The 25382-nt window shown below is 43.5% G+C and overlaps 1 protein-coding gene across 5 annotated transcripts in view; it reads left to right on the forward strand.

The window, feature by feature from the left end:
* cntfr (ciliary neurotrophic factor receptor) overlaps window positions 1-8556 on the forward strand; it is a 380088-nt gene extending 371532 nt beyond the window's left edge. For all 5 annotated transcript variants that reach the window (XM_059649256.1, XM_059649278.1, XM_059649273.1 and 2 more), the window contains one exon: window positions 6542-8556. In XM_059649256.1, coding sequence (XP_059505239.1) covers window position 6542 — 1 coding nt within the window. In that variant the 3' untranslated portion in view covers window positions 6543-8556. The remainder of the gene's footprint in view (window positions 1-6541) is intronic.
* The last annotated feature ends 16826 nt before the right edge of the window (window positions 8557-25382 follow it).

Genomic DNA, 25382 nt, shown 5'->3' on the forward strand with positions numbered 1-25382 from the left:
TTTGTGAAGAGAAGGTCGTGCCTCACAAAGCTTATTGAGTTCTTTGAGAAGGTGACCAAACAGGTAGATGAGAGTAAAGTAGTTGATGTGGTGTATATGGATTTCAGCAAGGTGTTCGATAAGGTTCCCCACAATAGGCTATTGTACAAAATGCGGAGGAATGGAATTGTGGGAGATATAGCAGTTTGGATCGGAAATTGGCTTGCTGAAAGAAGACAGAGGGTGGTAGTTGATAGGAAATGTTCATTCTGGAGACCAGTTACTAGTGGTGTACCACAATGGTCAGTGTTGGGTCCACTGCTGTTTGTCATTTTTATAAATGACCTGGATGAGGCTGTAGAAGGATGGGTTAGTAAATTTGCAGACGACACTAAGGTCGGTGGAGTTGTGGATGGTGACGAAGGATGCTGTAGGTTGCAGAGAGACATAGATAAGCTGCAGAGCTGGGCTAAGAGGTGGCAAATGGAGTTTAATGCAGACAAGTATGAGGTGATGCACTTTGGTGGGAGTAACCGGAAGGCAAAGTACTGGGCTAATGATAAGATTCTTAGTAGTGTAGATGAGCAGAGAGATCTCGGTGTACATGTTACACAGATCCTTGAAAGTTGCCACCCAGTTTGACAGGGCTGTTAAGAAGGCATACAGTGTTTTAGCTTTTATTAATAGAGGGATCGAGTTCCGGAACCAAGAGGTTATGGTGAAGCTGTACAAAACTCTGGTGTGGCCGCACTTGTGTGCAGTTCTGGTCACTGCATTATAAGAAGGATGTGGAAGCTTTGGAAAGGGTGCAGAGGAGATTTACTGGGATATTGCCTGGTATGGAGGGAAGGTCTTACAAGGAAAGGCTGAGGGACTTGAGGCTGTTTTCATTCGAGAGAAGAAGGTTGAGAAGTGACTTAATTGAAACATATAAAATAATCAGAGGGTTAGATAGGGTGGATAGGGAGAGCCTTTTTCCTAGGATGGTGACGGCGAGCACGAGGGGGCATAGCTTTAAATTGAGGGGTGAAAGATGTAGGACAGATGTCAGAGGTAGTTTCTTTACTCAGAGAGTAGTAAGGGAATGGAACGCTTTGCCTGTTACGGTAGTAGATTCGCCAACTTTAGGTACATTTAAGTTGTCATTGGATAAGCATATGGATGTACATGGAATAGTGTAGGTTAGATGGGCTTGAGATCGGTATGACAGGTCGGCACAACATCGAGGGCCGAAGGGCCTGTACTGTGCTGTAATGCTCTATGTTCTATGCGTACCCTAGATCTCTGTGGGAAGCTGGGGAAGAGATTGCTGGGTCCCTTGCTGTGATGTTTATATCATCAATAGCCAAAGGCATGGTGCTGGAAGACTGGAGATTGGCAAACCTGGTGCCACTATTTAAGAAAGGTGGTCAGGCAAGGGAAGGGAACTATAGACCCGTGAGCCTGACATCAGTGGTGGGCACGTTATTGGAGAGAATCCTGATGGAAAGGATTTACGTGTGTTTGGCAAGGCAAGGACTGATTAGGGACAGTAAACATGGCTTTGTGCATGAGAAATTGTGTTTCATTAACTTGATTGAATTTTTTGAAGAAGTAACAGGGAGGATTGATGAGCACAATGCAGTGGACATGATCTATATGGATTTCAGTAAGGTGTTCGACAAAGTTCCTCATGGTAGATTGGTTAGCAAGGTTACATCACACGGAAGACAGGGAGAACTAGCCATTTGGATACAGAACTGGCTCAGAACAGGTATGAGACAGAGGGTGGTGCTGAAGCGTTGCTTTTCAGACTGGAGGTCTGTGACCAATGGTGTGCCACAAGGATTGATGTTGGGTCCACTGCTTTTCGTCATTTATATAAATGATTTGGATGTGAGTATAGGAGCTATGGCTAGTATGTTAGCAGATGAGACAAAAGTTGGAGGTGTAGTGGACAGCAAAGAAGGTTATCTCAGAGTACTCCTTGACCTGTCGGCCACCTTCAGTTTTGATGGCCTGGTTCTTATGCCAACCAACCTAGCTACAAGACTACTGATGTAAATGAACACCAGTGACATTTAAAACAGGCAGGTGATGTCATCCATTCAATCTGCAAGGACCCCTAAGGTTTTATGACCTTACGAAGATACAAGCAGAAGAAGACTGGCTGGTCCGTTGAGCATGCTCCAAACTTCACATTTTAGTTCATTCACTTAAACAGATGAAAAATTGAAGACAATATTCCAAGTTAGGATCATGTGTGACTTGGAGGGGAAATTGCAGGGGTGTGTGTGTGTGTGTGTGTGTGTGTGTGTGTGTGTGTGTGTGTGTGTGTGTGTGTGTGTGTGTGTGTGTGTGTGTGTGTGTGACACCCTTGCCCTTCAATATGGTTGAGGTCAATGTTTGGAAGGTGCTGTTAGAGAAGATTTGTTAAGTTGCTGCAATACCTATTGAATATGGCACGTAATATTCCCACTGAATATCGGTGGTGGAGGACATGAATGATTATGTTAGTGGATGGGTTGTCTATTCACTGTATCCCTGCCCCTCATGATTTTATAAACCCCTATAAGGTCACCCCTCAGCCTCTGATGTTCCAGGGAAAATAGCCCTAGCCTATTCAGCCACTCCTCATAGCTCAGACCCTGCAACACTGGCAACATCTTTATAATCTTTTCTGAACCCTTTATAGTTTCACAACGTCCTTCCTCCAGTGGTGCAACCAGAATTGCATGCAGTATTCCAATCGTGGCCAAACCAATGTCCTGTACAGCCGCAACATGACCTGACAACTCCTTTACTCAATGCACTGACCAACAAAGGCAAGCATACCAAATGCCGCCTTTGTTATGCTATCCACCTGTGACTCCACTTTCAAGTGACACAACTATTGCTGTCCACGTATCCTGATGTGTGAAGTCCCTTGGAGATGAGTGACCATAATATGACAGAATTCTTCATCAAGTTAGAGAGTGATGCAGTTGATTCTGGGACGAGGGTCCTGAACCTAAATAGAAGGAACTGTGATGGTATGTGGTACAAGTAGGCTACTGTTGATTGTGGAACATTATTTAAAGGGATGGCAGTGGAAAGGCAATGACAAATATTCAAAGAGCACATGGGTGAATTACTGCAATTCTTTTCATTTCTCTCTAGCACAAAAGTAAAAGTGGAAAGGTGGCCAAACCATGGCTTACTAGAAAAATCAGAGATAGTATTGGATCCATGAAAGAGGCATGCAAATTAACCAGAAAAAAAAACAAACATAAGAAATGGGGCATTTGTGATTCAGCAAAGGAGGTCAAAGAGATTGATTAAGAAAGAGACAATAGAGTTCACGAATAAGCTTGTGAGGAACATAAAAACTGACTGTACAAGTTCCTGTAGGTATATGAGGAGAAAAGGATTGGTGAAGACAAGCTGCAAAGAGAGAAAAATAGTCTTAACATTTTGAATGTGATATGAATCTTCTTCAAAACTCTGTTACTGTCTTGTTTATTCCATGACCTACAACTTTGCTCATAAATCTTTGGGTGGCACTAAATCTAAAGCCTTTTGGAAGTCCATGCCCATTATGTCAACAGCTCTTACCAACCCTTTCTGTTTCCTCTTGAAATTTGTGAGTCATAAATTTCCCATCATAAATCCATGCTGAGTCTTCAGAATTGACTGCAATTTTTCTGTACGACTGTTAATTTATTCTGCATAATTGTTTCCAGAAGTTTCCCCACCGCCAACACTAAACTAACTAGTCTGTAATTTCTCAGCTTATTTTTGCAACCTAGGGAATAATGTTTGCAATTCTCTAGTGCTCTGGTACCACTTTCAAGTCCAGGGAAGATCGCTCACTCTTCTGGAAGTTTCATTCTCACTTCCTTCGATATTCTTGGATGCATCTCATCCAGGCTGCAGTATCTTACAAACTTTCAGTCCCGAAATCTTATCTAATACATCATTATCAATTTTAAGCCCATCTAGTGACTGAACATCCTCTTCTCCCACTGTGAACTGGGCAGCATTTGCCTCAATGGTAAAAACAGAAATATTCATTTAATACCTCAGCTATGCCTCTCACCGCCAAGGATGTAAATAGCCTTTTCTGTTCTACTCCTTTTATTGCACTTTTAACATTTGTGTTTGCAGAAGACCAGGGTTCTCATTTACTTTAGCTACCAGTACTTCTTATGTAATCTCTCTATGTTTCTCTTATTTGCTTTTTTCATCTCCCTTCTGACCCTTCTGCTTGATTCTCAAACGTATTTATTACCCGACATTTATCATAAACATACTGTTACTTCCTTAATTTCATTTCAATCTCCTTTATCATTCAGAGAGCAGTGGATTTGTTTGTGACCCCTTTCCCTTCTGGCGGAATATGCCTTGTCCACACCGAAACAATCTCCTCTTTGAAGCTGTGGAGGTGGAGGAACACAGCAGACCAGGCAGCATTAGAGGAGCATGGTTTCTAACAGGTCAATCAGGACACTTTGGGGGTCACTGATCAGCAGTTTAAATACGACATACAGAGTGTGAGGATGGGAGACAGAAGCAGGCTCCATGTTAGGAATGCTGTGGTTTACAGTGCTGCTGAGAAGGCAAAGAACTGCACAGGTTCTGTGTAGGGGACTCAGTGAAGAGTCGATGATAACTGTATGGCTGTGCTGTCAGAACTTAGAAGGAGAATTCTGGAGAGCTGAGAATGTGAGAAGGATCAGAGATAATGGGAACTGCAGATGCTGGAGAATCCAAGACAACAAAATGTGAGGCTGGATGAACACAGCAGGCCAAGCAGCATCTCAGGAGCACAAAAGCTGACGTTTCGGGCCGAGACCCTTCATCAGAGAGGGGGATGGGGTGAGGGTTCTGGAATAAATAGGGAGAGAGGGGGAGGCGGACCGAAGATGGAGAAAAAAGAAGATAGGTGGAGAGAGTATAGGTGGGGAGGTAAGGAGGGGATAGGTCAGTCCAGGGAAGACGGACAGGTCAAGGAGGTGGGATGAGGTTAGTAGGTAGGAGATGGAGGTGCGGCTTGGGGTGGGAGGAAGGGATGGGTGAGAGGAAGAACAGGTTAGGGAGGCAGAGACAGGTTGGACTGGTTTTGGGATGCAGTGGGTGGAAGGGAAGAGCTGGGCTGGTTGTGTGGTGCAGTGGGGGGAGGGGACGAACTGGGCTGGTTTAGGGATGCAGTTGGGGAAGGGGAGATTTTGAAACTGGTGAAGTCCACATTGATACCATTAGACTGCAGGGTTCCCAGGCGGAATATGAGTTGCTGTTCCCGCAACCTTCGGGTGGCATCATTGTGGCACTGCAGGAGGCCCATGATGGACATGTCGTCTAAAGAATGGGAGGGGGAGTGGAAATGGTTTGCGACTGGGAGGTGCAGTAGTTTGTTGCGAACTGAACACCTCCCTTATGCAGTTCAAATGAGAGTTGATGAATGACTATATCATTAACATCTGGGGGGAGTTGTTGAGAAATCAATGAGTCCTGCCTTGATTACATTTGCTGTTTGATGTGTGCTGAGGGCTGTTTGATTATATTCTATTTGCCTTACTTACTTGGTACTAATTGTTGCTGTTCACAATAATTTTTAGATGCATTACTGTTCTATGTTTGTACAGTATAATTTATGGGTTGTTTATTAAAAATAGTGGAATCTCATGCCTTTGTTTTCTTTTCAGGTCCCCTGGCTGTCTCACTTTATGCCCTTTAAAAATAAAAATAACATGCCTCAAGCCAGATCCTAAATAAATTCAGCAAACTGGTTTTAGATCGTAACAAATGACGTTAGCTGTCAAGCACCATGTCCCCACAGAACTATTTTCTGTGATGTATCAGGGTCAAAATCTCAGCATCAATAAACCTATCAACACGTCAAACTGAATTTGTTACTTAATTAATACCACCAGAAAGTACAGTCTAAACAACTGTTCAGTCTCACATATTTTATGGACCTCTCATCTGTTATTTCAAGATACCCTTTGCACAAAAAAACCCCACAAAAATACAACAAAACAGGCTTTTAAATGGATGTACTCAACAAGTTGCTAACAGACAAAAGAAAAAAAAATGTTGATATGTGGCTAAAGTAGGACTTTCTGGTTTTCGTTTCATGGTGAAGGAATAGATCAGAAAATGAATCAGACAGTTTTCAGACTTGGCCAGTTTCAGTAGAAGGGAAATATATTAATAAGTAGAAGGATGTATACAAATTTAGTGCCAGATCACTCATGGAACATTGCCTATATAATCTAAGATCTGCTTCTAAATTATGGATGAAGTAAGTATCATACTCAGGATGTCTTATAGAGTTTGCTTTACTGTCAATAACTTATTAGTGCATCTTAGCATCCAAGGTTTGTATGCCTTTGTTAACAAAGAATAATGATTGTAGTCACTACTAGATATAACTTAAATGAAAAATGTCAAAATAGGTTGAAGTAGATCACAAAAAGAGATCTATATATATGTATTATACCTTTGACTGTATTGCATATAGTAAAAACAAATTTTGAAATGCAGTTCATATTACTTTTGCTTGAAAACTTTTTCTAACAACACTTTTCATTTGGTTTGACAGATTATTAGGCAACAGCAATTATGAGAATCCATACTTTTTATTTTGCACATGTGGATGTGGATCCAATGCATCTCCTTTTCAACATTATTCCTGAAACAAATTCCTAGGAATGTGAAGCTCAGATCCCTGTGAAAGTTCACTGGACACACACGTAAACTGAAGGAAAACAAAGGCATGGATCCCTACCGGACGCATCATTCTGCAGATATATTTTTTAAAGGGCAAATTAATACCATTTAATCTTGCATCTGATCAGGAAAATATTTCAAAGTTAATGTGAAAGAAACCAACCACATACAGCTAAACCATCATGCCAAAGACACCATGATCTCCATGAACGTTTAACCACAATGCTCTGCATCTTTGTAGTGATAGGACGCTAATAGATGGCGGGATACTGTTGGTAACAGTACTGTGAAATTTTGAACGTAAAGATTGTGGCCTGTAATTTTATCACAGTTGTTTTAAAAGAATTTTTTGTACTAATGGCTGATATGAAATGATGGGACTGTAATGCTCCACTATGATCCTTATTTCCTAATATGCCTGTGATGGACTGCATTGATTTTTTTTACTGGAAAACATATTTGTATGCTAGTCAGTTATAACAGTAGTAGTGTTGTGTAAAAAAAGTCACAAACTATCATTGCTTGTTTGCTTTCCTTTTCTAAAAAAAAAATTGAAAATATAAAAACACAATAGGGAGCATTTTATCTACTCATGTACTTTTCAATAATACAGTTTACATATACTTGACAGTACACAAGTCTAAATTAAATTTAGTTGTGCAGGGAATATGTCAGGAATCCTGTATCTGTCAATGAATTAATAATCAGCATAGAATTGGTTTTACAGAAGTCAGTCGCTCACACCACAAATTTCTTCTGTAAAAAACGTAACAATTTATCTTAAATGTGCAAAGATTACTTATTTAACATCATAGTGAAATGTTAGAATTAGAATATTGTAGTAATTAGAAACTTGAGCTTTTTAATAAAAAAACATAAAAGCTCACTTCTTAGAAGTCATCCAACAATGATGCTTCATTGAATATAGGGATTTGTTTAATTTCCAATGTTCTTTATGTAAATAGAAGAAACTAACGTGTTCACCAAACCTATTTCAACCTTATGTGTTATTCTATGATAATGCACTTATCAAATATTATTTCCTATCTAGGGCAAAATCAATTTCCCCAACAAACCACATTTTATAATTTTACAGTTAAGTGAAAATCCAAGCTTGTCCAGCATCATTATTGTAATTTTAATTTTAATTTCCAAACTTTGCTCAGCAATTTCTGAGATTATGTTCATTAAATTTGGAAAACTGCAAACACTTTGTGAAATCTGTTGCAATTTTGCTCTAAAGGGACAGATATTGTTTCCCTTCTTTTAATATTGAGTGGTTCATGCTAAACTTTATCATTATTATCCAAACAGGGACAATTCAGCTCCAGTCAAAGCCAATGAAAATTCACTGAAAGGATCCCTTGCTTTTTGCACTGGGTTCGAATTTTTTTAATTTAATCTCTGACGATTCACGAACCTACAATAAAACAATTAGATTTCTTTGTATTTCTGTGTTGTAACAAGTATTCAAAAGCAAACCGCAACTACCTACCTGAAGACTTTTTGAAGTTGCTATAGGTCAGAATTATACCTGGCTACCTCTGCATCCAGTCCATTGTAGCATGCTCCTTCAAGCATGTTACTTGGTGGATTGCACATCTCTATCTCTCACAGTTTCTACATTCTGTGGAGCCCTAATAAAGTTAATTCTATTATACCAAAGGGAAAATCACTCTTAACAGAGATTTAGTCTTATCAAAGTACATTGCCATTATATTTATTGAAGCTAAGCTGACTTCTTATTTCCCGTGAATTGTGTTATGGTTGTATTTGTTTGCGTGTGGTTAAATATGTCACAGATATTCCTGATGGAAGCTACCCCACTGTGAACTGATGAAATGGACACATACAAATATTGTATTAAAAAGAACAGCATGAAGTCAATATTGCCTTCCAAGTTACTCGCCACAATATCCACATTGTTCCAACTGCACTAGCTTCTTCTTGAAACATCTCATAAATCACCAGTTCTGTTGCAACAATGCTTAGATGCCCTCAACCACTCACAATGTGCGAATATTATGACACATATTTGCATCAATCCCAAAACACACTTCTGGAAGAGTATTTACTGTGTGTAGCTCCTCCTACTTAATTTTGCAAGTTACTGCATCATATGAATCAACCAAAATACAATATTTGTGCTTAACATTTTTCTGTGAGAATACTTCGTACCAGTGTCAACTTCTTACCAGTTCTGTTGTATTCCATGTATCAATTTTGAACAGTAAAGTTGAGTTTTTAGACCTACATACCATAACCTGTTTTTCATTTAGTAAATAGAAATTGTTGTTAGAACATAGAACGTAGAAAAGTACAGCACAGTACAGGCCCTTTGGTCCACAATGTTGTGCCATGGAATAATCCTAATCCAAAAATAAAATAACCTAACCTACATTCCCCTCAATTCATTGCTGTCCATGTGCATGCCCAGCAGTCGCTTACACGTCACTAATGACTCTGCTTCCACGACTTCCACTGGCAAAGTATTCCATGAGCTCACAACTCTCTGGGTGAAGAACCTCCCTCTGAGGTCTCCTCTATACCTTCCTCCTAACACCTGAAAACTATGACCCCTCGTGGCAGCCAATCCTGCCCTGGGGAAAAGTCTCTGGCTATCGACTCTATCCATGCCTCTCATTACCTTGTACACCTTGATCAGGTCACCTCTCTTCGTCCTTCTCTCCAGAGAGAAAAGTCCGAGCTCAGTCAACCTCTCCTTGTAAGACAAGCCCTCCAGTCCAGGCAGCATCCTGATAAACCTCCTTTGCACCCTCTCCAAAGCCTCCACATCTTTCCTATAATAGGGCGACCAGAACTGGACACAATATTCCAAGTGTGGTCTCACCAGGGTTTTGTAGAGCTGCTACATAACCTCGCAGCGCTTAAACTCGATCCCCCTGTTAATGAAAGCCAAAACACCATATGCTTTCTTAACAACCTTATCCACCTGGGTGGCAACTTTGAGGGAGCTATGCACTTGAACACGAAGATCCCGCTGTTCCTCCACACTGCCGAGAATCCTGCCTTTAATCCTATACTCAGCATTTAAGTTCGACCTTCCAAAATGCATCACTTGGCATTTATCCAGGTTGAACTCCATCCACCATTTTTCAGCCCAGCTCTGCATTCTGTCAATGTCTCACTGAAGCCTGCAATAGCCCTCGTTACTATCAAAGGCACCTTCAACCTTTGTGTCACAAGCAAACATACTAACCCACCCCTCAACCTCCTCATCCAAGTCATTTATAAAAACTACAAAGAGCAGAGGCCCAAGAACAGAGCCCTGTGGGACACGACTCAGCACTGACCTCCAGCCAGAATACTTACCATCTACAACCACTCTCTGCCTCCTGTCAGCCAACCAATTCTGACTCCAGACAGCCAAATCACCCTGTATGCCATACCTCCTGACTTTATGAATGAGCCTGCTGTGGGTAACCTTATCAAATGCTTTTCTGAAGTCCATGTTCACCACATCCACTGCTCAACCCTTGTCAACCTGTCTCATGACGTCCTCAAAGAACTCAATAAGGTTTGTAAGGCATGACCTGCCCCTCACAAAGCCATGCTGACTCCCTTTAATCACGCTATGCTTTGTCAAATAGTCATAAATCCTATCCCTCAGAATTCTTTCCAAAACCTTGCTGACCACAGACATAAGACTGACTGGTCTATAATTACCAGGGATTTCCCTATTCCCTTTCTTGAAAAGAGGAACAACATTTGCCTCCCTCCAATCTTCCAGTACGACTCCCGTGGAGAGTGAGGAAGCAAAGATCTTTGCCAGCGGCTTAACAACCTCCTTTCTCACTTCCCAGAGCAACCTAGGATAAATCGGGTCTGGCCCTGGGGACGTATCAATCTTAATGTTTGCCAAAATTTCCAGCACATCAGCTTCCTCAACCTTGATCTGTTCAAGCCTGTTTTCCTGCTCCTCAAAGTTGTCATTCACAACAAGGTCCCTTTCCTTAGTGAAAACCGAAGGAAAAAACTCATTTAGGGCTTCCCCCATCTGCTCAGACTCCACGCACAAGTTCCCTACGCTATCCCTGATCGGCCCTACCTTCTCCCTGATCATTCTCTTATTCCTCACGTATCAGTAAAATGCCTTTGGGTTCTCCCTAATCCTTCCCACCAAGACTTTTTTGTGCCCCCTCCTGGCTCTCCTCAGTCCACTTTTGACCTCCTTCCGAGCAAGCCTGTAATCCTCTAAAGCTGTGCTAGACCCTTGCTTCTTCCACCTTACGTACGCTGCCTTTTTCTTTTTGACAAGAAGCACCTCTGTTCCCGTCATCCAAGGCTCCTTAATCTTACCCCTTCTTACCTGTCTCAGACCTGCACCCGACTGCATGCCCCTGGTAAGTCCAAGATCCCGCTTGCGCCGCTGCTGGCTCCGACGCTCAAGGTAAGCTTTTTAAAGATTTAAAATCTCTGACTCACTAGCTTCCTGACAGGCCCCAATTTATGCATCACTCGCAACAACTGCTCCTTAAACAGTCTCCATATGTCTGTTGTGCCCTTTCTGTGGTAACAATTGCTCCCAATCTGTACTTCCCAACTCCTGTCTGATAGCGTCATAGTTTCCTTTCCCCCAGTTAAATATCTTCCCCTGGTAACTGCTCCTTTCCCTTTCCATGGCTATGGTAAATGTGAGGCTGTTGTGGTCACTGTCGCCAAAGTGTTCTCCCACCACGAGATCTGACACCTGTCCTGGCTCATTGCCAAGCACCAAATCCAAAAGGGCCTCTCCCCTCGTCGGCCTGTTACTGAGTAAGGAAACCCTCCTGAACACACCTGACAAAAACGGCCCCATCCAAACCATCTGCACTAAGGAGGTTCCAATCAATATTGGGAAAGTTGAAGTCACCCATAACAACAACCCTGCTACGTTTGCACTTTTCAACAATCTGCCGGCCAATGAGTTCTTTGATCTCCCTCCTGCTATTTGGGGGTCTGTAGAAAACCCCCAGTGAGGTGACTGCTCTCTTGCTGTTCTTAACTTCCACCCATGCTGACTCAGTCGATAAACCTTCCTCGGCAACCTCAGCCCATACCACCTCAGTAGACGAGTTCTCATCAAAAGTTCTTTCAGCCGCCGTTATACTGTCCTTGAACAACAATGCCACACCTCCCCCTCTTTTACCACCTTCCCTGACCTTAATGAAAGATCTAAACCCTGGAACCTGCAACATCCATTCCTGACCCTGCTCTATCCATGTCTCCGAAATGGCTACAACACCGAAGTCCCAGGTACCTATCCAAGCTGCAAGCTCACCTACCTTATTCTGAATACTCCTCGCGTTAAAGTAGACACACTTCAATCCAGCTTGCTGTCTGCCAGCACACTCCTGTGACAGTGAGGTCCTGTCCATGTCTTCCCTACGCTCATCCTCCTGTGTACCAGGACTACACCTTAGTTTCCCATCCCCCTTCTGAGCTAGTTTAAATCCACCAGAATAGCACTCGCAAATTTCCCACCCAGGATATTAGTGCCCCTCTGGTTCAAGGGGAGACCATCCTGTTTGTAGAGATCCCACCTTCCGCAGAATGAGCCCCAATTGTCCATGTACCTAAAGCCCTCCCTCCTGCACCATCCCTGCAGCCACGTGTTCAGCTGAAATCTCTCCCTGTCGTTTGCCTCGCTATCACGTGGCATGGGTAACAAACCAGAGATAACCACTCTGTTTGTTCTAGCTCTCAGCTTCCACCCTAGCTCCCTGAAATCCTGCCTAATGTCCCTATCCCTCTTTCTACCTATGTTGTTGGTGCCTATGTGGACCACGACTTGGGGCTGCTCACCCTCTCCCTTCAGAACCCCAAAGACACGATCCGAGACATCACAGACCCTGGCACCTGGGAGGCAACACACCAACCGTGAGTCTCTTTCGTTCCCGGCAAACCTTCTGTCAGTCCCTCTAACTATTGAGTCCACAATGACTATCACTCTCTTCCTATCCCCCCTTCCCTTCTGTGCAAGAGGGACAGACTCTGTGCCAGAGACCTGCACCCGACTGCATGCCCCTGGTAAGTCCAAGATCCCGCTTGCGCCGCTGCTGCACAAGAAATGGAAGGCTCCGACGCTCAAGGTAAGCTTTTTAAAGATTTAAAATCTCTGACTCACTAGCTTCCTGACAGGCCCCTGGTCCAAGCTCCCGCTCGCGCCTCTGCTGCACAAAGAAATGTTAGCTCAAGCAAATGAGATAAGGCTGATCTATCTGAGGATGCATTTAAACAAGCTGGGCCTGCTGTGTTCATCCAGCCTCACATTTTATTATCCAAGTATAGTTTTGTGTAAGTAGGACTGAGCCTTTTGAAACAGCAATACCTCTGGTTCAACTTTTGATCTGCATTGATTTTATTTTTCTCAAGTAGTCAAAAAGTCTGACTATAACAATTGGACTTAGTTCACCTGGAAAGTGTGGCCTAAGGTGGGGTGGAGGGGAAGGGAAATAGCTCAAATTCTAATGAATTCTGTTGTAAGGTATATTTCAGTAAGTACTCAAAGTCAACTGGCAATCATAGAAACATACTGTTATGTGAGACACCACATGCAGGGCAGGCAGGAGAGAATGTTCATGCAATTGGAACATAGGAACAGGAATAAGCCAGGAGTGAGCCTGTTCTGCCATTCAATGAGAGCATGGCTGATCTCAGGCCTAACCCATATACATGCTTTCAGCCCATATCCCGTATTTGTTTGAAAAAAAATCTCGGACTTAATATTAACAGGTGATCTAGCATCAAGTGCCATTTACAAAAGAGAGCCCCACTCTTTACCACTGTTTTTGTGTATAAGTGCTTCCAAACATCTCTCCCAAAATGCTCTGGCCCTCATTTTTAGACCATGTCCCTGGGTTTTAGAATCTCCAACCAGTGGAAATAGTTTATCTGTCTTTTCCTGGTAATATATTGAAGACCACGATCAGCTCACGTCTTAACCTTCTAATTTCAAGAGAAAAAATATGCCCAATTTGAATAATCTCGCCTCATAATTTAAGCCCTTAAGTCCAGGTATCACTCCTGTAAATCAATATTGTACTCCCTCCAAGACCAATATATCCTTGCTAAAGTCTAATGCCCATATCTGCTCACAGTTCTCCCAAGCAGGGCCCAACCAGAGTTTTGTATAGCTTCAGCTCAACTTTTGTATCTTCCAGTCCTCTAGGTAGGAAGGCCAGCATTCCATTAGCTTTCTGGATTATTTTCTGTACCTGTCCATGGAATTTTAAAGATCAGTGGACCTGAACCCCCAGTTCTGTTTTAGCATTTGCTGTATTTAACATCAGACCATCTTAAAATGCACCATGATTTATCCTTCTGCAGTCCAAAATGAATAATCTCACACTTGCATTGGAATCCATCCGCCACAGCATTGCCCGTTCTTCTAGTCTATCAATCTCCCTTTACAATTTCATGCTATTGTAAATATATAAGCTGTATATGTGAAACAGTAAGTTTTGTAAGCACTCTCTCGCTTAAGATACAATGGAGAGTATGGAGACATATTTTTGCATTCCATATTAATAAAGTGGTCATTTATTCCAGTTATCCAAAAGAATCCACTGCAGTTTAAGCTATTTCAGCAGTGGTGGACATTTTTCATTAGTTTGTGGTGCTTTTTACAGCAATTTGCCAAACTGGAGCAGGAAATCTAATGAAGTAGCTAGTGATCTATAGACCAAGAAGAGTGAAAATACCAAGGAATTAAATTGAGGACCAGCTTTCAAGCAGAAGCAACATTCATTTCAGCACACACACCACCCAATACAATAAATGTGTAAATCTTTACAATTAGTGAGCCAAACTAAAAGCAGTAAAAATGAGTATCATATCTGGTTCGAGTGTTCCCTGAATACAGTTAATGCTCCCTTTAAAACACAATTAGAACAGCTGGTTACCAAATTCACACCATCCATAGAACATAGAACATAGAACAGTACAGCACAGAACAGGCCCTTCAGCCCACGATGTTGTACCAACCATTGATCCTCATGTATGCACCCTCAAATTTCTGTGACCATATGCATGTCCAGCAGTCTCTTAAATGTCCCCAATGACCTTGCTTCCACAACTGCTGCTGGCAATGCATTCCATGCTCTCACAACTCTCTGTGTAAAGAACCCGCCTCTGACATCCCCTCCATACTTTCCTCCAACCAGCTTAAAACGATGACCCCTCATGTTAGCCTTTTCTGCCCTGGGAAATAGTCTCTGGCTATCAACTCTATTTATGCCTCTCATTATCTTGTATACCTCAATTAGGTCTCCTCTCCTCCTCCTTTTCTCCAATGAAAAAAGTCCGAGCTCAGTCAAACTCTCTTCATAAGATAAGCCCTCCAGTCCAGGCAGCATCCTGGTAAGCCTCCTCTGAACCCTCTCCAAAGCATCCACATCTTTCCTATAATAGGGTGACCAGAACTGGACGCAGTATTCCAAGTGCGGTCTAACCAAAGTTTTATAGAGCTGCAACAAGATCTCACGACTCTTAAACTCAATCCCCCTGTTAATGAAAGCCAAAACACCATATGCTTTCTTAACAACCCTGTCCACTTGGGTGGCCATTTTAAGGGATCTATGTATCTGCACACCAAGATCCCTCTGTTCCTCCACACTGCCAAGAATCCTATCCTTAATCCTGTACTCAGCTTTCAAATTCGACCTTCCAAAATGCATCACCTCGCATTTATCCAGGTTGAACTCCATCTGCCACCTCTCAGCCCATCTCTGCATCCTGTCAATGTCCCGCTGCAGCCTACAACAGCCCTCTATACTGTCAACAACACCTCTAACCTTCGTGTCGTCTGCAAACTTGCTGACCCATCCTTCAATCCCCTCATCCAAGTCATTAATAAAAATTACAAACAGTAGAGGCCCAAGGACAGAGCCCTGTGGAACACCACTCACCACTGACTTCCAGGCAGAATATTTTCCTTCTACTACCACTCGCTGCCTTCTGTTGGCCAGCCAATTCTGTATCCAGACAGCTAAGTTCCCTGTATCCCATTCCACTTGACCTTCTAAATGAGCCTACCACGAGGAACCTTATCAAATGCCTTGCTGAAGTCCATACACACCACATCCACAGCTCAACCCTCATCAACTTTTCTAGTCACATCCTCAAAGAACTCGATAAGGTTTGTGAGGCATGACCTGCCCCTCACAAAGCCATGTTGACTGCATTTAATCAAGCCATGCTCTTCCAGATGGTCATAAATCCTATCCCTCAGAATCCTTTCTAACACCTTGCAGACGACAGACGTGAGACTTACCGGTCTGTAATTGCCAGGGATTTCCCTATTTCCTTTCTTGAAGCAAGGAATTACATTTGCCTCTCTCCAGTCCTCAGGTATGACTCCAGTGGAGAGCGAGGATGCAAAGATCTTCGCAAGTGGCGAAGCAATTGCATTTCACGTTTCCCAAAGCAGCCGAGGACAAAACTGGTCCGGGCCTGGTGACTTGTCAATCTTAATGTTTGACAAAATTTTCAGCACATCAGCTTATCTATCTCTATCCATTCCAGCATGCACACCTGCTCTTCAAAGGTTTCATTCACTACAAAGTTTGTTTCTTTCGTAAAGACAGAAGCAAAAAACTCATTTAGGGCTTCCCCTACCTCCTCAGACTCCACATACAAGTTCCCTATGCTATCCCTGATCGGCCCTACTCTTTCTTTGATCATTCTCTTATTCCTCACATAAGTGTAAAATGCCTTTGTGTTCTCCCTAATCCGTTCTGCCAAGCCTTTCTCATGCCCCCTCCTGGCTCTCCTCAGACCATTTTTGAGCTCCTTCCTTGCCTGCCTGTAATCCTCTAGAGCTGAGCTTGACCCTAGCTTCCTCCACCTTATGTAAGCTACCTTCTTCCTTTTGACGAGAAGCTCCCCCGCTCTCATCATCCAAGGTTCCTTTATCTTACCCCTTCTTGCCTGTCTCAGAGGGACATATTTATTCATCACTTGCAACAACTGTTCCTTAAACAGTCTCCACATGTCTATAGTGCCTTTACCATGGAACAATTGCTCCCAGTCCATGCTTCCTAACTCATGTCTAATCGCATCATGGTTTCCTCTTCCCCAATTAAATATCCTCCCATTTTGCCTAATCCTCTCCTTCTCCATAGCTATGCAGAATGTGAGGCAGTTATGGTCACTATCACCAAAATGCTCTCCCACCACAAGATCTGATACCTGCCCTGGCTCATTTCCGAGCACCAAGTCTAGAATGGCCTCTTCCCTCGTCTGCCTGTCAACGTACTGAGTTAGGAAACCCTCCTGAACACACCTTACAAATACAGCTCCATTCAAATCTTCTGCTCGAAGGAGGTTCCAATCAATATTGGGAAAGTTAAAGTCACCCATTACAACAACCCTACTACGTCCACACTTATCCAAAATCTGCCGACCTATGCTTTCTTCAATCTCCCTGCTGCTATTGGGGGGCCCGTAGTAAACCCCTAACGAGGTGACTACTCCCTTGCTGTTCCTAATTTCCACCCATACTGACTCAGTAGGCAGATCTTCCTCAACAATGGAAGCTTCTGTAGCTGTGATACCCTCTCTGATTAGTAGATGGAATGAATCAGTTCAGGTTGTATTGTTAGGGACAAAAAGAAACTCCAGTTGCTGGAATCGAAGGTAGACAAACAGGAGGCTGGAAAAACACAGCAACCGGGCAGCATCCGGACAAAAGGAGTAGACAACATTTTGGGTAATACCCTGTTCAGAACTGGATGTGGGAGTAGGGGGAGCTACAGATGAAGAGGGGTGGTAGCGGAGTGATGGTGATAGGTGGAGACTGGTAGAAGGTACGACCTGGTTGGTCAATGGGAGGGTCAGAATCTGGTTGGTGGCTGGAAGAAAGAGTCAGAAGGTGGAATGGAAGGGAGGAGGTGGGGCTGGAAGGGGAGGTGGGAGATGGGTGGCAAGGTTATTTGGAATTGGAGAACTGAGTGTTGAATCCTTCAGGCCATAGGGTGCCCAGGCATTCTGAATTACTGTGACACTGGAGGATGCTGAGGACAGACATGTCAGAGGGGGAGTGGGGGCAGGAGTTGAAATGGGCAGAGACCAGGAGGTTAGGGTCACTGTTATGGACGAGGCCAAGATGCTCGGTGATATGGTCACCTGGTCTATGTTTGGTCTCACCGACCCAGAGAAGGCAACATTGGAAGCACCAGATGCAATAGAGTAGGTTGGAGGCGATGCAGGTGAAACTCTGTCTCACTTGGAAGGACTGTTAAGGGCCCTGGATGGAGGTGAAGGAGATAATATGTGGGCATTTGCTGCATCTTTTACTGTTACAGGGGTAAGTACCAGGGAAGGAGGGAGGTGTTTGGAGTGGTTAGTGGGGAGCATGGCGCCAGGAGTGGCGATGTGCATGGTCCTTGCAGAAGGCAGAGAGGAGTTGGGGTGGAAGATGTTCCGGGTGGTGGGGTCTAACTGGAGTTGGTGGAAGTGTTTGAGGATGATACATTGGATGCAGAGACTGGTGGGGTGGAAAGTGAGGACAAGGCGGACCCTATCTTGATTATGTTTTGGGGGTTGGATCAGAGCTGTGGAGTGGGAATGAAGGAGATGCACTGGAGGGCTGTCTGGATGACAGGGGAGAGGAAACAGCGTTGTTTGAAAAAGGTGGACATCTCGGATGCTTGGGAGTGGAGCATCTCCTCATCAGGGTATATGCGAAAGAGATGGAGGGATTGGGAAAATGGAATGGAGTTTTTGCAAGTTACAGAGGGGAGGAGGTGTAGTCTAGCTAGCTACGGGAATCTGTGGGTTTATAGTAAAAATATTGGTCTGAAAATTGTTGCCAGAAATGGAAATGGTGGGGTCAAGAATGGGGAGGGAGGTGTCTAAGATACAGTAAGTGAGTTTGAGAGCAAGGTGAAAGTTGTTAGCGAAGTCAGTTCAACCTAAGTGTAGGATGCAGCATTGATGCAGTCAGCGATGTAACGGTGTAAGAGTTTAGGAACAATTCCAGTGTACGTACTGAAGAGGGACAGTTTGACATAACTGACCAAGAGGCAGGTGTAGCTGGACTCCATGTGAGTGCCCTTGGCAACCCTCTGGATTTGGAGAAAGTGGGAAGAATTGAAGGAAAAGCTATTGAGGGTGAGAACTATTTCAGCGAGGCAGAGGAGAGTATTAATGACAGGGGACTGGATGGGTCTATTGGAGAGGAGAACACTGAGGTCTGCAGGTCATCATTGTGGGGTATGGATGTGTACAGGGATTGCACGTCCATAGTAAAGATAAAGCACCAGGGACCAGGGAACTGGAAGTTTCTGAAGAGGTAGAGGGCATGGTTTGTGTACCAGATGTAGGTGAGGAAAGGTCCTGGACCAAGGGGTAGAGAATAAAGTTGAGGTAGGAAGAGATGAGTTTGGTGGGGCAGGAGAATCCGGAGATTATGGTTTGGCTGGGGTGGTTGGCTTGTGGATCTTGGGGAGCAGCTAGAACCGGGCAGTACGGGGCAAGGGGACTGTAAGGTTGGAAGTGGTGGAGGGGAGTTCATCAAAAGCAGTGAGGTCATGGTCAATGTGGGAGACAGTGGCTTGATGGGCCATGTTGGGGCTGTAGTCAAGGGGGAGGTAGGACGTGGTATTGGAGAGTTGGCATTTGGCCACTGCAATATAGAGGTTCCTCCTCCAGACTACCACCACCCCAACTTTAACAGTCGGTTTGATAGTGAAACAGAGATTGGTGCGGAGAGAGTGGACCACTGCATGCTCAGAGGGCGAGAGGTTGGAATGGTTGAGGGGTCATGGAGAAATCAAGGTGGTCAATGCTGCATTGGCAGTTAGCAATGAAGAGGTCTGGGGCGGGTAAGAGGCTGGCAGGGTGGGTGTCCAAGAGAAGGAGGAAAGTTGGAGGCAGGAGAAGGAGACCCCGGAGGGAGGTTGGGAATCTTTATCAAAGAAGAAGGCATTGAGGCAGAGGCAGAGGAATAAGAGTTACACATCGTGGTGGGCACGGAACTCAGTGAGGTAGGGGTGGAGGGGCACAAGCGTGAAGACAAACAACTTGACCTCAGAGAGTTCGAGGCCGGGGGAATGGTAAATATGCGGCAGGCATGGGTGGGGCTTGGGGGGTTTGAGGCGGCTGAAAGAGAGGATAGCAGGGAAGGACGATAGCATTTGATCGATAAGGGTTGACGTGGTGTGATAGGAGTGGATGGGTAGGTTGTATTGTTGTTTAATGGGCCGCATAAATCACTGACAAGGCCCCCATGTATTGTGAACACCTTGTGGACATTATGAAAGTACAAATGATTTGATTAGATTTTTATTTATTATTGTCATAGGTGCTGAGACAAGGTAATAGAACAGAATGCAGAATATTGTGTTACAGCTACAGAGAAGGTGGGAGTCTAATATATCAGGTCTATTCAAAGGTCTGATTACAGCGAGGAAGAATGTTCTTTAATTTGTTGGCCCCTTTCTTTTTATACTGGAGGGAAACTCAAAGTGCTACTGGAGAGGGAATCCAGCTTAGTGACGCAGCAGTGAGAAGGATGGTGAGGCAGCGCTAAATCTTGCACTTTCTTGGCTACATTCAAGTTATATTGAGTTATTTGAAGGGATTTGCAACACAAGGCCTAGCAAATTTTCTCAATGTATCTTAACTCCCCTCATGGCCTACCTGCACCCCCTACCCTTATAATATTCCACAGGCCTGATTCTTGCCCCCACCTTATCAAATGCTCCTTCTAGGACAATTCACCATTAAACAGATATCTGCCAAGAAACCAAGGTGCCTTATGCTCACTCCATCTTTCAAGGACAACAGGGCACACTGACACGCATTGATTTAATTTGATTTAATTTTTTGATTTGATTTATTACTGTTACATATATTGAGACTCAGTGAAAAGTATTGTTTTGCATGCTATCCAGACAAATCATACCTTACATTAGAACATAAGAATAATAGAAGAGAAAGCAAAATATAATGTTACAGATACAGAGAAGATCAACTCTAATTAATGAGAGGCTCATTCATAAATCTGATAACTGCAGGGAAGAAGCTGTTTTTAAATCTGTTGGTCCATGTTTTCAAACTTTTGCACCTTTGGCAAAATGGAAGAGAGTACAACCAAGGTGGGAGGGGTCTTTTATTAATGAATGAACAAATGGTTTATTGTCACATTTATCTAGGGAGATACAGCAAAAAGTATCCTCTCGTCACAATCGGAGCGATTTTGAGGTCCAAAAGAATGAAAAGAAAATACTTAAATAGAGTTCACCTTCATCAACCAGATTCCCAAACACAGCTCCAGGATTTCTGCAGGGTCACCGCTCTGTGTCTACTGCAGCCGGAACCCATTGTTCTGAGCATCGACTCCCAGTGGCCCATGACTGCCAAAAGAGACCACGTTCCTGATTTATTGCAGCCAGGAATTGCTGCTCCTTCATCGCTGAAGCTGACGCCCCGCTGCCATCCCAGGAGCCCATGCATCGGGCCTATGACTCCCTACTCTGTGATGACTACAACTGCAGACCCGATGCTATTCAACGAGCCCACGAGTCAGGTGTCACCACTGACCTGGCTCCTGCCAGCCCGTGATGTTAGGAAGATGAAGAAAAGAAACAGAAAAAGAGAAAAGACAAAAAGGAGAGATAGAGTATGCAGCTGGTTTTGAGCATTGATGCTCAGCCAGAACACTATCAACTGCACCGACACTGCCATCTTGAAATGTGCAGTCAAGAAACCACAGCAATGTCTCTACTTCCTCAGAAGGCTAAAGAAATTCGGCATGTCCACATTGACTCTTATCACTTTCTGTAGATGTACCACATAAAGCACCCTATCTGGATGCATCACAGTTTGGTATTGCAACTGTTGTGTGCTTTCCTGAGGAAGTGGGAAGAATAGACAGAGTCAATGGAAGAAAGGCCAATTTTCATGATGGACTGAGCTGTGTTCACAATGCTCTGTAATTTCCTTTGGTCGTGGGCAAAACAGAGAAGGAAAGGCATGGCCTAGTAATATTATCGCTGGACTGTGAATCCAGGGATCTGGATGACATTCTGGGGGCCTGAGTTCGAATCCCGCCATGGCAGTTTATGGAATTTGAATTCAATAAAATATCTGGAATTAAGAATCTAAAATGACCATGTCAATTGATTCATTGTCAATTGTTGTAAAAACCCACCTGGTTCACTAATGTCCTTTATGGAAAGAAACTGCCATCCTTACAAGGTCTGGACCTACATGTGTCTCCAGATCCACAGCAGTATGGTTGACTCTAAACTTCCCTCTGGGCAATTAGGAATGGGGAATAAATGCTGCCTAGTTAGTAGTGCCCTCATCCCTTTAATGAATAAAAAGAGCTGACGCCTCCTCAGCAGGCAGTTCCCCCCAGTTCCTCAGTACTTAACGCATCATTTCATTGCCAACCAACAATACAAATTGTGCAGAGCACAGCAGGTATGGATGATGTGATACGTTACTGGAGGGACCCTCGCAGATCCGTCCAAGCTATGGAACCACCACTTCAACAATTCTTCTGTGGTGCTTCACCCAGCAATGGAGCAAAGTGGCATTGTTTCTGCCCTTCACATAAGTCAGAGGGCTGTGCAATATGTCATCATGACACAGATCACCTCAATATCAATCGAATAGAGTCCCTTCTTGTTGATGAGTTCTGCGGTGCTGTAATACAGCCCTCTCAGTGCACAGTGTTGCATTTGAGAGCACCCTGGACCAACATTGGGATTGAAGAGACAAGATATTTACCTGGATCGTACTGCTCAGCTTTCAGCATTGACCACATCTTGAGGGAAAGGAATGAACCACTGTGACTATTGCTTGGATGGTATTGGTCACTACCCTGATACATTACTGTCTGCATGACTGAGAGGACCCACGCAGGTCACCCATTGTCCTCAGGAGGGAACTAGTAGCAGAGAAGTTCAAAGCAGCTGTCACCTTTACAGTGAATAGAAGAGGGTATCCCACTCCTACAGCCTTCAGAATCCCCTCTTGTACCTGGCATAGTTTTGACTATGGAACCAGTGCCGGCACTGTACCTCACTCATCCTCACATAATGGAAGCAAATGCCAAAAATACTGGGCCTCTTGTAGATCCACCGTGCCCCTCCCCACCCCCTTAACATCCTGAGGGGTACTGCAGCTGTGACCTCTCCCTGAGCTGTGTGCTCCAGATCCTCGGTGCTGGTCCCGTTGCTTCTCCTAGGCTGGGCATTGGCCTTGGTCCTCCTGTATTGGCAGCCACAGTTCACCAACATATCACCAGTGCTATTGAACAGGGAGTGATCAGTGGAAATGATCCATGTTGGGAAGACACGACGTAAAAGAAGTCTCAGAAGAGTCAATGGTGGCATACCATGCAGATGAGGTCTGTACACACTCCTACACTCTGTGCAGCCCATTAATGAGGACCATGTCACTATCAGCATCAACTTGGTGAATGTGTCTTGCTGGCTGACTGCTGTGTTGGCAGCTCCTGACTGACAATACTCAACTCCCTAAGTAGCTATGCTGGTCCGACAAAGCAAATTGTTACTTACTCCCTGGACTGTACACAAGCAGTTTCCCTCACTGGGAGAGCCCCAAGAAGGTAACTGACAGTGGTTAAGCCCCTGGACTGTGGTGGAGCTATGGATAATGAGGACAGTCATCAAAGATAACAACAGAATACAGATCATTTGGAGAGTTGGGTGAAGAAATAGCAAATGAAGTTTAATCTGGACATGTGTGAGGTGATGCATTTTGGGAGAGTAAATACAAGAAGAAAGTAAATGGCAGGACCTTTCAAGCATTGATAAGCAGAAGGATGTTGGAATGTAAGTCCATAACTCCCTGAAAATGGCCGCACAAGTGGATAAGGTTGCAAGGAACGCATGTGGCATGCTTGCCTTCATACGTTGAGGCACTGAGTATAAAAGTTGGTAAGTCATGTGCAACGATATAGAAGTTTTTTTAGACCACATTTGGAATATTGCATGCTCTCTGGTCACCACACTGTAAGAAGGATGTGGAGGCCTTGGAGATGGTACAAAAGGGCGTTACCAGGATGTTGCCTGTATTGGAGCGTATTAACTATAAGACGAGGTTAGATAATTTTGGAGTGTTTTCACTAGAATGTTGTAGGCTGAGGGGTGACCTGATAGAAGTATAAGGAATGGGTTTCATCTGAACTGAAAAGAGACCAATATCTGTCAGGGATATTTGCTAGTTCTATTTCAGGAGCCTGTAAACTATTACAGAGGGGATTGCCGAGTTCCTAAGTGGCAGAGAAAATGGAAAGACAGATCAAAATGTTTCTGAATCTGAAAAGAGCAAGTTAATCAGAAAAAAAAACAGACAAAACCAAGTCAAAGAACAAGGTAACTGAAGAATTGAACTGCATTTCTTTTAATGCAAGGGGTGTTACAGGTAGGGCTGGTAAACTCAGGACATGCATCAGAACATGGAACTGGGGTGTCATAGCTATTACAGAAACTTGTGTGAGGGAAGAACAGTACTGACAGCTAAATGCTCCTGGTTTTGGATGCAATAGGAATGATGGAAAGGGAGGCATGAGAGGAGGGGTAGTGGTGTTTTTTTTTATTTGGAAATATTACTGCTATACTTAGAAAGAATGCTTTTGAGGGATCCTCCAGTGAAAATACATGGGTTGAAATTAGAAAAAAGAAATGAATGATCACCTTGATGAGACTGTACTATCGGCCCCCAGTAGTGAGAAGGAAATTGAGGAGCAAATATATAGAAAGGTCTCAGGAATATGTAAGAATAATTTGGTTTTAATAATAGGAGACTTTAATTTTACAAATATTGGTTGGGACTGCCATAATGTTAAAAAGTTTTGATGGTGAGGAATTTGTTAAATGTGTTCAAGAAAATTTTCTTTATCAACATATAAATGTTCCTACTAGAGAAGGAGCGAAGTTTGACCTTCTCTTGGGAAATAAGGCAGGGCAAATGACTAAAGAATTAGTAATGGAACACTTTGGAGCAAGTGATCATAATTCCATTAGATTTAAAATAGTTATGGAAAAGAAAAATCTGTCCATAAAAGTTAAATTTCTTAATTGGAGTAAGGCAAATTTTAATGGTACAAGACAAGAGCTTTCAAAAGTTGATTGGAATAGACTGCAGGTAAGGGATGACTGACAAAGTGGGAGGCTTTCAAATGAAATGTGATAACAAGCGTTCAGAGGCATTATGTTTCTGTTAGAGTGAAAGGTAGGGCTGGTAGGATGAGGGAACAATGGATGATTAATGTTATTGAAGACACAGCCAAGAATAAAATGAATTATGTATTATATATAGATAAGTGGGATCAAATTAGTCTCTTGAAGAGTACATAAAGTGTAGGGGCATTCCGACGAGGGAAATCAAGAAAGCAACGGAGGGGAAATGAGATAGTTTTGGCAGAAAAGGTTAAGGATAATCCAAAGAGATTCTACCAGTGGATTAAGATCAAAAGAGCAACTAACAGAGAGAGTTAAAGATCAGCAAGGTCATCTTTGTTTTGAACCTCAGGAGATGGAAGAGATATTAAATGAATATTGCGTGTCAATGGAGGCTAGAGAATGCAAGGAAATAAATATTGATGTTTTGAAACAGTTCACATTACAGAAGAGGGCATGCTGGAGGTCTTAGAAATCATAAACATGGATAATTCTCCAGGACCTGATCAAGGGTATACGAGGGCTTTGTGGGAAGTTAAGCACCAGCAGAAA

Source organism: Stegostoma tigrinum, chromosome 1, assembly GCF_030684315.1.
Source record: "Stegostoma tigrinum isolate sSteTig4 chromosome 1, sSteTig4.hap1, whole genome shotgun sequence".
NCBI lineage: Eukaryota > Metazoa > Chordata > Chondrichthyes > Orectolobiformes > Stegostomatidae > Stegostoma > Stegostoma tigrinum.